Genomic DNA, 16771 nt, shown 5'->3' with positions numbered 1-16771 from the left:
ATACTAAAAACCCGATACAAAAAAAGGAATAACAAATCCAAAGTTTTAGATCACTCATAAATAGGACCTAGAAAGTTGAGTCTTTAGCCATCCTTACCGATCATAAATATATGTTTTATTATTAAATTTGACAAAGTACGTAGTTTAAATAAAATTGTTTGGTGAAAAATCTTTTTAGTATAATCTAATGAGACATTAATATTAACTGTTATATTAATTAGGTCTTGTACCGTTGAAAAATTATAAATATTGAAACATATATCTTCAAATTAAAAGAAAGATTGTGGTTAGTTTTGATTGAATTGGTAAGAGATTTTCTAATTTTACTATTATATGTAAATATAGATGGTTGAGAGTAAAAATATGGAATACAAACACACTCTGGTGTTTTCTGAAACTAAGTTTAGAGTTCTAATTGTTCCAATAAAACGTTACACAGTGGAACACAGTGTAGCGTTAGCGTATCCTAGCTATAAAACAGCCTATGTTACATACGATTTTCACTACGTCTATCTCTCTTTGATTTTACCCACTTCTCCTATAGGATAAGTCCGACGTTAGCAATATAGTCTTATTACGTATATGGTGATGGCCACCAAGGGAAGTTTTTCAGCAAGCAATACAAATTGACACAACAGTATTTCTATCTTTGTTTGATATTCAGTGAGGGACAAGGACAACATTACCGCTGTGTCAATTTGTGTCTCTTGCTGGAAAGCTCCCAAGATCTGTAGATGAACGACAGGAGGGCAAGGAAGGTCTTCCCACTCATATTTGGTCATTTGGCCTCAAAATGGCCGGAGCCAATATGATATATAAATTCCACCTTCTCCACATTCCATTTTTATTACTATAATACTCACTCGCTTTTCTCATACAACAAACACTACACATACACTTTATGGCCTCAAAATAGCACTCATGCGAAGATTTTTCTTCCCCTCCCGTCATTCATCTACATTCTACAGCAAACTCTGGGGTTCGAATCTTTGCTAAATGAGTCTCGACTAGATAAGGTTTGAGTCTCTGCTAATTCGAGTTTGAATCTTTGGTGTGATTACTACATGCTTTAAGTGCTTCGCACTGGGGCACGCAAGGCAATTATGCCCATCTAAAAAGGAAAGGAAAGGCTGCTGCTTTAATTGTGGAAGGGTCGATCATTAAATTCAAACATGTAGAAACAGACCTCACTGTCCCCTAGAGAGATATATATTATAATAGTCTACTTATAATTTTAATTTACTATCAATTACGAATTTAATTATGGTCTTGGCAAATCTTTCACTCATCATGGATAACAAGACTTCTACTGTGACAGGTGCATAACAATTATATTTAAACAGTTTATTATACAGTTCCCTTCTAGTTTTCTCGTAATTAGGGCAGCTCCAAAATATATAATTCAGGTCTTGAACAGTTACAACTACATTCAGGTGATTCTATTAAACCGAAATTTACTTACTACCGAAGAAACTTAAATTTAATGGCATTTGTATACGGATAACCTGCTAATCTCGATAATATACACTGTTCCCTTCTATTCATTTTATATTTCGAAATTCTTTTAATATTAATATCTGTGAAATTATTCATATAATAATTTCCTGTGCCTATATTGATTTTAGCCATATAATCCAGCTCTATCTAAGCATATGCCTTCTTTGATGATGCCAGAACCTCAGTATAACAAATCTTATTATCCATCATCTCATCAATCAACACTGCATCTTTTGCTGCCTCGTCCGCTTTCTCATTACCACTAATGTTCTTGTATGCCGGGCACCAGGTAAAACGGTATTACTACCTGCATTTTTCACCTTATATAACATTTGTTTAACGTCTTCGATTCAGGGGTTAAGTTTTTTGATGGTGTTTTTGTACACATCCGATGGAGAACCGATGACATCTAGATTGCTTTTTGAATCCGTACATATATTTACGTTTTTCCAGTTGTTTCTCTGCGAAAGTTCAATTGCCTTAAACACCGCTATTGATTCCGCTGTGAAGGAACTCGTAAAGTTGAGTTTATACTTGTAGCAGTAATTTAGATCAGGGACAAACACTGCACAACCCACTAAAAAATTCACTCCATCAAGGTCCGTACGAGAGCCATCTGTATATATAGTGACTTCATCTGAAGAGGTTTTATAAAAATGTATAAGATTCTCAAAAGCATTATTGGGGTCTTTGCAATAAAGCCATGTTGCCCGATCTTTGGTCAATCTCAATCTCATCCGAGGTACCGAAGGGATAGGCGTACGCAGGGTGAACTTTCCATTTAAATAAGTGTTTTTCATAAAATCTTAACTGATCCCATCTCTTCACCACAAAAGGGATATTTCTCTTCGCGATTTTCCTTGACTGAGATGTTATATAGAAGTTTTTAATTTTGTTTATAATCATATTATTATTGAGTTGGATTTATTTACAAATATATTTATCAGTTTTTGCACTAATTCTGCCCAACAGACTTCTCTGACCTCCAAAACTCTAGCACACTCTATTAGGGGTAGATCTCGATAAACCTAGTGCTACTTTATATGCTTGACATAATATCTTTTCTATAGTGATGACATGAGTACAAGCTGCATTTATATACCAAGAGCACTCTCATTCAACCTGTGCTCCTATTGTGGCATTTATAAAATTTAAACATTGTCGAGGTCTTATGCCCCACGAAGGACCACCCAGCCACTTAAGAACATTAATATAGCGAGTTGCTTTGGTTTTTAATGATTTAATTTGACTATTCCATCTGAGTCTCTCGTCCAGCACTATACCCAAGTATTTAACTTCTGTTTTTATTTTAACTCCGGTGGTTTCCAGGAACTGTTTGTCTGTTATAGGGGATGTTTTTTTCCTATTAAAGATAGTACATTGAGTTTTTGGAATAAACATATCCAGGCCAATAGATCTCAGCCAATCACTAATGCGTTCAAAAGCAGAAGCCAGAGAATTCTTAATTATCTCAGCAGCAAATTGTATAGTTTGGCAGTTATATGGAACATGCCACAATATATCCTTAACATAGATATTAAACAATAGCGGGCTCAAACTAGATTTCTGTGGTAAACCTTTCTGTACTGATCTCGTACCATAGTATACACTCGATTCAAAGAAATTGGTTATCCTCGGACTTAGCATGTTTTTAAGCACTATTTTATAACTTTTAGGCATTGGGAGACCATTAATTATAGAAAGAAGAAATTGAGGACTAACATTATCGTAAACAGCCTTAATATCCAATAGCAAAGCCCCCGTCATGTGGCCCCTTAAGAAAGCTCTATATGTTTTAAAAGTGAAATACAGTCCTCACACAACTTTCTCTTCCAAAAGCCAAATTGTGATCTTGGCAAAATGTTATTTATCTCCACTAATCTTTCTATTCTCTTGAGTATTAACTTTTCAAAAATCTTTAGTGTACAAGAAGATAGCGAGATTGGTCTAAAATCAATTTTGTTTGGTTTTGGTATAAGCATAACGTCGATGTTTCTCCAATCCGCTGGATAAGACCCGTCTTGAACGATTTTGTTAAATATGTTTAACAAGGATTCAATCGCTGATAGTGGTAGGATCCTTAATAACCCATTCCCACCAAACACCAAGTTACATGTAACGTACCTGTTAGTTGTAATTTCCCACTCAACAATGTAATAGTAATATAACACGTGTGTTTTAACTAACAATAAGCACGTTACATGTAACTTTGTGTTTGCTGGGTTGTTTATATAATCAAGCCCCGGAGAACTATCAGTTTTGAGATTCTTAATTATTATTAAAATTTCTTGCAAATTGAATAAGGATTCAAATAATTGATTATATTCTGAGTGATTCATCTCTGGAAAAGAATCATTGACCCACATTGAGGCAACCGTATTAACTACATCCTCTATCTTAGATTTTTTATATTCATTCGGAGGTTCTAAAGGGTTTAGATACGCACACTTTTTGAACGCATTGATTTTAGACCAAAATTCCTTAGCTCTAACCGTCGGATTCAATTCACTTATAAACTTTTTAAAATGTTGACTTTTCCTTTTATTTATTCTTCTTCTTGTTTCTTCAGCAATCCTCCTGTATTCCAAGAGATTTAATCTTGAATAATGCTTCTTGAGGTTATCGAAGGCTGCTCTCTTTATTACTTTTGCCTCGGTGCATCCTGCATCCCACCACGGTTTATTAGTTGTCTTCCTATATCTTTTAATTTCTTTTGTTTGAAACATGCATTTTTTTTTATTGAAAAATTTGATAGTACCATTTCCTTCCGTTAGACGAGCTCCAGATCTAATCGCATTATTTATAACTCTGTCACTCCATTGTTTATATAGATCTGCTCCTGATTGACTAAATTCTTGAGGTGTAGAAAAAGCTTCTGACATTAATTCCTGGAACCTTGATCTATCCATTGTGACGTGACAGCCGCAGGCTGCTGTCCGTCACCAGGCCCTGAGGGCCCTTACGCAATAACATCACGCGGGCCCTGCGTCCTCCCGCTCGGGAGCGGACGCAAAAGCGTATTCTCTTGTACTTTTGTATGTGTGACGTCCCACGTGCTGTCCATCTAATTAATTGTTAAGATTTTTGCGAGCGTTATACCGCGGGTGCGGCGGAGATCGGTGGCTCTGAAGATCTCGTTATAGTTTTCGGACGTCTCGTCTCAACGGAAAATCTTCCCGGAGATTGCAGAGGAACAGACAACGAGGTAGTCAAAGAAGACTCTTTCTAAGCGGGGGTTCGCAGGTAATGCCGCCCTTATCTTGCCTACCGTTTGTGCCATGTAAGAATTCCGATACTGCCGCTGAATCATGCTTTCAGGACCCAGCGACGGCGCGCGATGCCGACATCCCGACGGGGCGACTGCAGACCCGATACCGCGGGAAGTCCGGCGAAAGAATCACGACAACTCAAGATCCGCCGACGCCCCGTCGAGGAGGAAATAACGTCCCGATGGCGGAGGATACGCCGGGCGAGGAGAGAAGAGTCGGCCGCGTAAAGAAGCGCCAGGATTCCCGTGCCCGGGGCCCATAATTATCGACTGCCGTGCGTGGATCGATCAGCCGGCGACAGCGTGGGCACCGCGCTCTGCGCGAAAATCGATTTTCGCGAAATCAGCCAATAAGGGCCTGGAGCGCCGGAGGCAAGGTGGGGCGCGCCGCCGAGCGGCTCCCGCGAGATCCAGGATTCCTCACTCGTGCTGCGGACTTAGAAACTAAAACTGTGCGTGCGTTCCGAGATCCCGAGCCGAGCTGTAAGAGAGGACGCAGGGACGGAAGTCATCCCGACCCGGAGGAGGCCAACAGGAGAGAGGCAAAGTGGTGAGACGAGCGTCACACGAATTGTAAAGCCACCGATTTCGCGGGTTGGGCGAGCCGTGAGGAAGTCGCGTAATTATCGCAGTATCTTTCGGCATATTTATTGGAGCCACGAGCTCGCGGATTTAGCGGAGCATCGTTGTCTCGCCCGATCGCGCCCGTCCGCGTGATTCCGCTCCGTGCTGTACATTTCATAATAGCTTCGCGTTGTGTGTGCGTCCCGATCCGCAGCCGAGTCAATCGTCGTTTCGTCCGGTCGTCGTGTCGCGGGTTATTCCCGCGTTGTATCTTGTCGCGCCTTGGAAAACTTAGTCGTTGATATTGTATAATAGGGTCGATCGCACTGTTATTGCGGGCCCTTCGGTGAGTGCGCTCCGATCGTTATCGACGCAATCGTCTTGAATCGCCCGACGGGCGAGTAAATAATAATTATCGCGCTTATCATTCGCGAGAATCGTTAGAGCGCGGGAGAACACGAGTCCGTCGCGTGTCGCGCGGGCTCGGAGTTGCGATCCGTCCCGTTCGCCCTTGACGAGGTCGTCCTCCTGGCGGGAGTTGGCGTCCACCAACGACGCCGGATCAAGCGTAGACAAGTCGGAGAGTTCCCGTGTACGCATCATAACCCGCTCGTTCAATATACCGTTCTCGCAATATTCGATACCCAGCGGTCGCCAGCTGGTAACGCGCGCGAGCCATCACCGCTCTGCAGAGTCGCCCACTACTGTAATTCTTACGGTCAAATACAATTGTTAATTTCTCTGTTACATTTGTGTCGTGTAAGTAATTCTCTCGCCTTCCCGATTCCACCCGCCCGCACCGAACCTACCCCTCTGCCATTTGAGAGCTGAGCAGCTGGATATCGGAGCCGCTAACGCCCCGGTCGCCTAGCGTGCGCCCGTCTTTCCCGCGATTCAAGTATCGTAACATTCGTTTGCGATTTGGTGCACACAGAGTGGTACGCTTAACGTACCTGGCGCCCAACTTAGTATTACGTCGGGAAACCTCACGAAGATAGTCGCCCCGACACCCGGGCGGCTCAGGGCCGCGACCAGGGACGGAGGCGAAGTTGGCCGTCGCTCGCGAGCGACGGTTACACCATATAACACAAATTTAGTTTACCTCTAGTTTTTTCATGTTCGGAGAATGTTAGTTGTCTTTTTTATTAACATTGACAATTATATTGAAAGTTATTGGGAGATGGTCGCTTCCTAATGGGTCCGCCCAGGTTGATCAGGAAGAGATAGAACAAAGATTGCCCGAAACAAGCGTAAGATCCAGTACGCTGTAATGGTTGGCACTTGCTGAGATTCTGGTCTGCGATCCGTTGTTGAGAAACATAAATGGAGACAGATTCATAGCTTCACTTAAGGTTTTGCCTGTCGAACTAATGATAGATGAGTTCCAACTTGTATTTTGTGCGTTGAAATCACCACATATACATATATCGTAGGTTAGCGACAGTGTATTTAGTATATTAAAAAGTTTGTTCCATTTTTCTATATTAATATGATTGTTAGGTCTGTACAATGATACAATTGAAACCTCTTTATTGCTATTCTTTCCATTTTTATTTAACATTACTGCGGTGTGTTCAATGCCCAAATATATTTCGGTAGATTTAGTTTAAAGACTTTCATGTTCAAGTTTTTCCTTATTAATACAGCCGTACCACCTCCAAACTGATCCTGTTCTTTATCATTTCTAATTATATAAAAATTGTTTATCTCCCATTTAATACAAGGATGAAGCCACATTTCTTGTAAGCAAATAACGTCAAAGTTTAGTGATAAGTTTGATAACTCATTCTTTTTTTCGATAACTCCTCTGCAATTCCATTGAAATACTTTGATATCTATTGGTACTATAGATGATAGTTTTAAATGGCTAGACTCAGATCATAGATCAATTTTTTCCTTCAACATTTGTCAATGCCATGACGTAGTACATTAATTCTTCCCATTTATTTTCATTAGACTCTTGTGAATTAATTAATTTCTTGATATCCGCTAGTATTACTTCCTTATTTAAATTTTTTTTATATGATAATTATTATTTTCCGATTTGTCTTGAGATGTAGCCGTTGTGTAGGATTCCTGTTCTACCTCAATCGGATTATTTTCTCTTGAATATCCTATTGAGAGCGAACGGGAACTCACCGTTCTTATTCTTTGGTTAAGATTGAGTTTTATAGGTATAGATGGGCCGGCATTACCTATTAATTCTATGCTTGGATTTCTGCTATGTACTTCTTGATGAATAGCATACTGTGTGTTGTCGTGTCTATGTTTTCTTTGCTCTATTTCCCTGACTTTGTTATTATCTCTATCAGAATTTAATCCATGATCCTATTTCCATAATATAACTTTCGGCATGGAGTTATTCGACTTATTATCCATTATAGGGAGAACTTCCCAATCTTTCTGAGCATTCCATGTAGGTAAGGGATTTAAATAGACTAGGTACTTGCGTAAAATCCGTTATATTTCTTCTTTTGATAAGTCGTTTTACATTGAATTGCGACGAGTTATTCGTATAGGCCATTACGTAATTGACCAACTTATAATATAGAAAAGAAAGACATTGTAGATCTTTCGTGTTGTGATCTCCTCCGCAATTTACACATTTTGGTAATATATTATCACAAGATTCAGTATTATGGCTTTCTCTGCAGTTTCCACATGTTAGTTTTCCTCTGCACATAACAGATGTATGACCCCATCTGCAACAATTATGACATTTTTTAACCTTATTTATAAATAGTACTACTCTGTGTCGTACTTTGTAAAGATATAAGAATTCCGGGAGCAAGCTGCTTTCAAAAGTAATTTTCAAAGATGATGAAGGTTTTAACATATTGTTGTCTTGTTTATCCATGTACATTAATCTTTCTTGTCGGAGAAGTCGACTGCACTGCTCGGTGTCCGAAGGAGAAGAGAGGGTCGGCCGACACGTGCCGGGCCTGCCGGCTTCTCTTCGGGTCTCCCCTCCCCGCTTCGTGTCTCCGAGCGCGATGTCCGGAAAAATCGGGTGATTACGGGAGACCGATTGCGTCCACGAATGACACGCTTTGGCGCGTAACGCGACAAGTTTGAACGACTTCCTTGACGCAGTCAATCGCGATGGCTCTGTCTGTGTTCCAACGGAACAATTCCCATGGATTTTAGATATATGAATTCCATATAGAACCATACAAAACCATCTAAAATCCATAGGAATCCACATACATCTGGATAACCATCTGGATTTTCATCTCATCTTTTCAATGGAGCACGTACATTAAATTTTTTGTGTCAATTTTATTGAAGCATAATAAAATTGTATAATGAATACTTGGTGTGTGTGTGTGTGTGTGTGTGTGTGTGTGTGTGTGTGTAACAAATTAGAAAATAAATAAAAACTTTTATTTGAACTTGATACGTAATATGAAAATTTGATATCATTTACTGCAACTTTTTAATTTTTAAAATTATATTTTTATTATTATAATACAAATTAAAATCAAATATTCCTGCAAACGTCAGATTGAAAAGAATTAAAAAATATTGACATTTTGCAAAAAAAAGAATTTAACAGAATTCAAAAGATATTTAAGTAAATATTTTTTGAATTCTGCTTGAATAAGGATCAAATTCATTTCAAATATTAACTCTCGTATTCAAAAAAATTCATTTGACTCTAAACATTCTTCGCATTCAATCGCAATAAGCAAATGAATGCAAACCCTCGCATTAAAAAAGATTTACTTCTTCTGCTAATTGTTATCGGATTCAAAGGCATACAAGATTTCATGGTTTTATTCTCAATATTGCACTAAAAAGCACTAGCCACGATCCAATCTGAGATTTTTGCAAAGCAGAATTTATGATAAAATCTCGTAAATGCGAAACGCTATTTGAATAAGACATTTTAATTAGGGTAAGCAGGATATTAAAATTTTTTAAACTTTTACTTTTTTTATATTGTTCTGTATTATCAAATTTACGATAGTTTAAATGTTTACAGGTTTACACTATTTTCATAAAAAAGATTTTTGTAAATATATGTATAGCAATAAGTAAACAACATGAAAAAAACTCGCGTAGACATAACCTTGAAATATACGGCACAATACTGATTTGAGTTTTTGCTAATTTGAGTTTAAATCTCTGCTAAATGGGGTTTAAATTCTGCTAAGTAAGGTTCGAATTTTTACTAACTAGATTTTGAAAAAATTTGTTTAGATATCACGTGTATTTTTTGTAGCACCAAACTTTTTAAAAATAGTATGTATATTTTTTTGTAATACAAAGCATGGTTCATAATATAATATAATATTTATAATTGTGAACAACCCATACAGAACAAGATATTCTATGAACATCCTAGAATATTCTATGAATGTATTCTAGATATTCATAGAATATTCTAGGATGTTCATAAAATATTTTGTTTTGTATGAGAATTAATGTTAAACAGATCTGAAAATTTCAAAAAGTACCAAGGAATAGAAACGAAATTAAAGACTGGATATATCAAAATATGTTTAATATAAAACAACAATGTCAACGAAAACAACTATTTGTGAATAAATAATTTTTTTTCTTTATATACACTAAATTTCGCCGTGTGATTTCTCTGCAATCTAGGATATCATTATATGTTTGTCCATTTTGCAGAAATAATCCTATTTCTGAATCTGGAATATTAGGAATATTATTTTTTAATCTCTATCAACACTATTTAGTCTGCGTCAATAAATTGCGATTGCTGAGTTTGAAAACGACTTAATCTAGCATCTCTTTGTTAATTTATTTCGATGTTGTATCGTATGATGTACTATGTTAACAAGCGAAGTAGTCAACACATTTTGGACTACGTCGCTGATTGTTCAAAATATTAGACACTAAGAACATTTGCGTGTTTCGATTTGTTAATTCTCGCTTTCATTTTCTAGATGTCTCTGAATCGTGGAGATTATGGAATTTTCGTATAATCATATCCCACGTTTAGCGACAAATGCGGTCAACTTGTAACTTAATTTGGTTCGTATAAGTATCGTATACAATATCATGTGTAAAAATAAAAGCATATAAACGGTAAACATGAGATATGATTATTAATAACGTCTGCGATCACATTCCGATTGACTTAGTCGATAATCACAACTCAAACATTATTTCAATCAGGATTGAACTAGTTAAAAAAGTTAAAAGTTAAATATTTAAGTTAAAAAATCAATAACTTTTAATTTAATTTTGTTAATTTTAAATAATTTTATTTTTAATTTTAATCAGTTATTTTTCAAACACAAACTTTAATTTATTAATTTTTTCCAAGTTAAAAATTTATGTAAAAAAAATTATAAAAGAGAAATACATAAATATTTTTTTGTTATTTTATGTAAAAACTTAATTTACAAATAAAATATTAAATTTATTTGTTGATCCATATAATTATTTTGAGTGATCTAACTTTAAAAAGTATTTTTAAATTTTCTAATTTAATATCAAATCAATTCAAATCAATTTTTAATTTAATTTTAACGTAATTTTTAACTAAATTAGTTTTTTGTTTACGTTTTAATGTAATTAAATTAATTTTATAAACTATTAACTTTAACTTAATTTAGTTAAAAACAAGGACTCGGAACGAAATAAAATTATGGTTTTCAGTTACGGTTTAATAAAGTATTTGAAAACTGTATAGCTTTAATTTCAGTGTAACGGTTTCAATTTCTTGACAAATAAAACTGAAAACCATTTATATTAAATTTTTTAGGTTCCGGTTCTTAATTTTAATATCATTTAGTGAATAATAAAAATAATTAATAGTATTTAATCATATTTAATAATAATTTAAATAATTGAGTGTGTAGAGTGAACAAAGTTTGAGTTGAATTGTTCTCATAAAGTCATTGCATCACAAAAAAAAAAGAAACGAGAACCGATTGATACCAGTTGCGATTCGGTCCGGGTCCTGGTTAAAAATATATCAACCAACCCTGCTTATAATAGTTCGTTAAGGTAGATAGAATTATTAATTCTTTTGTTGCTTGAGATTCATAATAAGGAGATAAAAATAATAATTGTGCGGAATAAATCACAATCGCCAATTAGATTAATCAGAGTTTGATCGAAGTCGATTGATGTATAAATGAGGTGATGTCATATGGAACTATTGTGCGTTTGATGAATAAATTAATCGTTTGTAAATTATAACGAGTATCGAGAAAGAAAATTAATCTGTTCAATCATGATATGTGCATATATTTACATAATTATGTTACTCAAGATTTATTAGAGAATTCAAAACGCTTGAAAACGTCATATTTTTGTTGAACTCAGATTTGTGGGATTTATCGAACGTATTATTTCTATTCATACTGTACATGGTTTATTTCTAAATTGATAAAATTCACGTATTATTTATGTAAAATATTTTTTGCACATTTTGAGTATTAAAAATTGAAATTATAACAATTTAATCTTCAATCGAAAGCGGGTTGCGATTGTGTTTCTTTAAATAAAAACAAATTTTATATTCAATAATATTTAAAAGTGTTATACCATAAAATATTTTTTTAGTTAATGTCTTTTTAAATTTCCGTACATATTTATTTTATTAACAAAATCATGTGATATAAAAAATAGATATAATTATATATCATTAGAAACAAATTTATTTTATAAAGTTCTGATATTCAATCTTCAAAATTAGGGTGTAACAATAAAATTTTGTTGTATCTTAAAAATTTTAAAACATGTCAATATACTTTTTAAGAATTGGAAAATTAATTCTTTAAAGCAGATTAATTATTTTATTTATCGATCAATTCTTTCCCAGTGAGAAATAGTGCATCGAATCGACATCGATTCGACATCGAAATCATCATTTCGATGTCGATTCGACGTCGAATTGATGTCAAATTCATTATCGTTTCTCGCTGGGTTTCTCATAGAAATGATTCATTTTAATGTAATTCTTCCAGAGTTTCTTTTGAGATTGGAAGAATTGTGTATGAGATGATTCTGCAAAATTTGCAAGTTGAACGTGATATTTATGAATATCTTTTGATGAATATCGTTGATTGTCAACGGCGCCGAAAGCCGTGTTTTAATTGCGACAACGCGCTTTATCGTGAGTATTTTTAATTATTTAACATCACAAGTTGAGTCACATATTTGCACTTGGCGTCCGTTCCTTGTTTTAACCCAGTCCTAGGACGTACTTTGGTAAATTGTACGCAAATCTGGGGATGGCCATGACCACAGACATCCTGTAAACCGAAAAAGTTTTTATTACGCGATGTTTTTCATATATTCATGTAGTATTTATTTATACACATCGGGTAAAAAGACCAAATATAACATAGATGTAATGTTAAATACATAACACATACATGTGTTGCATTACATGTATGCTATATTCGGTGTTTGATGGGTTTTGTCATTTCAGCTGCCAAGTTTGATAAAAATAAAAAATATCAGTCCTTGCGTATTGAAAAAGAAAATCAAGATTTTTTTGAGATTATCCTTTTCGTACATGTAAAAATAAATAGCAATTCTTATTGCATGACGCAATAAAATTTTTTTTGCATTTAAGTTTTCTAGAGTGCAAGAATCGAATTTTCAATATTTTAAGTATGCTTATGCGAAATGAGTGTGATGTGTACATGAAAAATAGATCAGTTTATAATTCATAAATGATCGAATTGTCATGTAGAGAAAAATATACTGATTACACATTTGTAATCTATTACGTTTCAGTCAACAAAGTACACGATTAAAATTATGTAATGTAAAATTATCACGTAAAATGTAAAGCAATTAATAAACATTGTAAATAATCTGACATATTTAATACAACAATAACTTGGCACCTAAAGAGACGTTATTTGTACCAGCCGCATAAATGATCATTAACTTCGCTTTTACTTTATGAATATTTTTGTCAGGAATTTGCTCAGTATTGATTTATAGTATTGACTACTTAACCCTAATCCTACACACTATTAAATAATTCGGTATTCTACACAAGGGATGTAACAGACTTTAGCCTCTTTAAATGATTATTACTCGTATATTATCAAAAATTTTGGCTCAAAAATTGTTTTAACATTCTTCAAACTTTCAAAATAATGTCCAAAAGTTATTTTGGGGCAATTTAAATTTTAAAACAGCGAAAAAAATTCATAAAGCTAAGCAAAAAACTAAGTTTAAAACTAAAACCAAAAACCAGTGGGGTTTATTCTATCTCAGGTGTAGGATAACTAATTAATTAATTTTAAGTAAAATTGGATAGTGTCTGTTTATTAAAATTTTCAACCTGACAATGTATTTTAGTTTATTCATGCGCGAAAGTAATTTATTAAAACATCAAATTTAATATCAAATAGAGAAATGTTAAAAAGAGTATATCATTTTTTTCACAATATAAACGATTGCTGTCTCGGAAATCATGCGGCTGATATAATTTATGAAATTTATGTATAATTTATATACACTCAAACTACTTACTACAGTGCGCAGTAGCCAGAAATGTCAATTATCGGTTGTTATTCTCCACCACCAAACGAAATTATTGTATTTCTAGATAGATATGTACATAATTGATATCTCCGAGGGGATAAAGCTGGCCCAAATGCCGCGGTGCGCTTATTAAATTAGGTGCTCTTAAAAAAAGCATTTTTATACAATATATGGCAAAATAATTTGCATGTTCGTTAATATTTGTTAAATGCGATTCCGCGTAACACTGAAAGTAACACTGAATTAAGTAAAAGACATTTACAGTAGACGATCCCAATACCATTTTTACATATTGTTTTATTGGAAAAATTGTTATGTAGAGAAAAATGTACTATCTACATATTTGTAAAATGTATATCTATTACGTTTCAATCAATAAGGTACACAATTAAAATTATTATGTAATGTAATATATCTTATAATTCAAAATGGATTCATTTCTATTGTTTTTCTTTTTTATTTTGATATATGGTCGACACTCGAAGGAGCTTGCATAAAAATGCAATTATCTTGATGAATTATGACGTGACATTCATGAAGAAAGCTCTGAAACATATGAAAAGAACCGAATTTTTTTTCTTTATAATATTATCATTGTTTTTCATTTGAAGAAATTAGTATTCTCAATCTCTCATGCAAATGTAACACAATAATTTATTTGTTTAATCGATTATAAAAAATAACTCTTTCGAGTGCGATATATACTTACACATATGTATAATGTACATACATGCATTTTAGATAAAGCAATATTATGTTTCGATGCTACTGCTAAATGCATCGACATTTACTCATTAAGCTTTTTAAGTTGTAGAGTGAGATGTAAATTTATAATTTGCTAAATATTTAATATTGAGTGGATGTCTCCTTTATAATATTATGTCTCGTGAAATTCATTATTTATTATTACAATCTTTTATGTGTTATTTTAATGAATGATCGGAAAAGAAGTTGGTTTTAACAAATTACACTAAAGTAATATGGTAATTACACTATGGTATTACATATGGTAAATTACAGTAAAATAAAACGCAACTAGTGTAGATAAGAAGAATTCTATCAACTTTGTTATATGTGTATAAAAAATTTAATTAATCCTAAGAAGAGATATATGTAATAATTGTCCAAAATTTAATTTCTTTCGAAATAAGTTAAATGCAAATATCTAAAAACTATATATATTTTTTATACATGTTTATTTTTGAATTTTAAAGGATAAAACATCTCTTCAAAATTAATATTTATATTATAAGTACAATTATAAATATCGAAATAATAAAATATATAAAAACCTGTTAATAATATTCTATTTCATGCAGTTAATAATATTCTACATGATTTAATAAACCATAAGAGTTTTACTTAAAATATTTTTTTATATATCTTAACATTTCTACGAATATTCTAATTAAAATTTCCTTTTTATAAAGCTTTTCAAAATTAACTTTTAATTCAATTAATTTAATCTTAACACAACTTAATTTTAATTGAGTTAGCCAATAAGCAAAGAACATTAAATCATTTTTTAAAACATTGATTTTGTGGATTTTATATGAACATAATATTTGATAAATGTTTTTGAATTATTATTTCATAACGTAATATTTCTAAACATTATAATATAACTAAATTAATTTAATAACTTAAATAATTAACTTTATAACTTAATTTAAGTTTAAAAAAATATTAACTTTCTCAATTGTGATCAAACCTAAGTGTTAGTTTTGAATAGTTACTTCACTCTTTAAACATTAAAATATACATATCTATTAAAGATATTAACACGTATTAAAAAAAAATGTCTTTTCGATTTTTGTAACACTATATTTCAAGGAAAATCAAATTGGTTTCGAATAGTTGTGATACATCTTTCATAAATTACGTTTAGAATCCTACTTTGAAACTACTTTATAAAACTAAGAGTGGTAATTGATATATTGTATTATACACGTATATAAATTACTATATCAATATATCACTTAATCACATTATGTAGTAACATTATTTTATTATCATTACTATTATTGCTGTTATTATTATTATTAAAGTGTTATAAACATGTAAAAATTATTAATATTTCTTTGTATTTGTTAACATATTGTCGTACAATTGCAAACAAACTGGATTATGTATATATTAATACTTACAATATTTTAAACGATCTTTTACTATTTTTATGAATTTAAAATCGTTATTATTAATAACGACTTTTATTATATAAAATTTTGATATTGTTAAACACAATTGTTAAGTAGAGTGCCTTTGTGCCTTATGGTTTTACAGTTGTCTCAATTTTTTAATTATTATTTTCCAACTTCGTTTAAAATTATTGTAAATACATAACTACAACTATTAGTGTAAAAAAATGCGTGTAAGATAAAAAAGCAGACTTATTAGCATAAAAACTACTACAAACAAGATTGAAACAAGTGTCATTTTTTATAAGTGAGAGAAAGTTTTAGATCTGTGAACGAAAGAAACAGACAAGTGCGGATCAGTTTTCGTAATAACATAATCGAGACATATTTTTTGTAACATTTGATTAATCGACTTCGTTAGTTGTAATGTTGCCGGAATACATTTCGAACCACAACTTCTTTACGTACGATAGTGCAAGTCCTTTGTAGATCCACGCGCGCCAGCCCGTTTTCGTCTCGACGTCGATCCTTGCTTCCAGGCTCTGACATAACGCCTTTCGGTCGTGGCTTCTTCCGCTGCGCAGATCACAGAGCATTCTCTTGCGACACTCGTCATTGCACGCCGGTCGCACCGGAGAGTTTTTGTAGTAATGTCTACAAAGAACAAAGGCAAACACGTCATGTTGCTTTTCTCGAGAAGGGTACTGAACCTCGAACGTTAGTTTTCCTTTCTAAAGTATCATTAAGCATCTTTGTTCATATTTTTATTCGTAAATCAAATCCGATTGTTTTAAGTAACGAAATTAATTATATA

The 16771-nt window shown here is 33.2% G+C and overlaps 2 protein-coding genes across 5 annotated transcripts in view; both read right to left on the bottom strand.

The window, feature by feature from the left end:
* Positions 1 to 220: 220 nt before the first annotated feature.
* LOC105835961 (probable RNA-directed DNA polymerase from transposon BS) lies at positions 221 to 8644 on the bottom strand. 2 transcript variants are annotated; one of them, XM_012679654.3, is made up of 2 exons: positions 8091 to 8644; positions 221 to 8031 (listed from the first exon to the last, which is right to left on the bottom strand). In XM_012679654.3, exon 2 carries the CDS (start codon positions 4404 to 4406, stop codon positions 3273 to 3275), a length of 1134 nt encoding a protein of 377 aa, XP_012535108.3. In that variant the 5' UTR covers positions 4407 to 8031; positions 8091 to 8644; the 3' UTR covers positions 221 to 3272. The 2 variants fall into 2 exon arrangements, with proteins under 2 accessions (XP_012535108.3, XP_036149761.1); XM_036293868.1 differs by having other exon boundaries at positions 7891 to 8031; positions 8091 to 8643.
* A 2996-nt stretch (positions 8645 to 11640) lies between these two features.
* Positions 11641 to 16771, bottom strand: part of LOC105835982 (sphingomyelin phosphodiesterase) — a 31859-nt gene continuing 26728 nt past the window's right edge. For 2 of the 3 annotated variants that reach the window (XM_012679695.3, XM_012679694.3), the window contains 2 exons: positions 16426 to 16611; positions 11641 to 12567 (listed from right to left, as the gene is read on the bottom strand). In XM_012679695.3, the coding sequence (XP_012535149.1) occupies positions 12498 to 12567; positions 16426 to 16611 (256 nt within the window). In that variant the 3' untranslated portion in view covers positions 11641 to 12497. Of the gene's footprint in view, positions 12568 to 14096; positions 14366 to 16425; positions 16612 to 16771 lie in introns of those variants that run through there. The other variant, XM_036293658.1, reaches the window with a different exon arrangement.

This window comes from Monomorium pharaonis, chromosome 11 (assembly GCF_013373865.1).
Source record: "Monomorium pharaonis isolate MP-MQ-018 chromosome 11, ASM1337386v2, whole genome shotgun sequence".
Classification (NCBI taxonomy): domain Eukaryota; kingdom Metazoa; phylum Arthropoda; class Insecta; order Hymenoptera; family Formicidae; genus Monomorium; species Monomorium pharaonis.
This window is presented reverse-complemented; position numbering and strand designations above follow the sequence as displayed.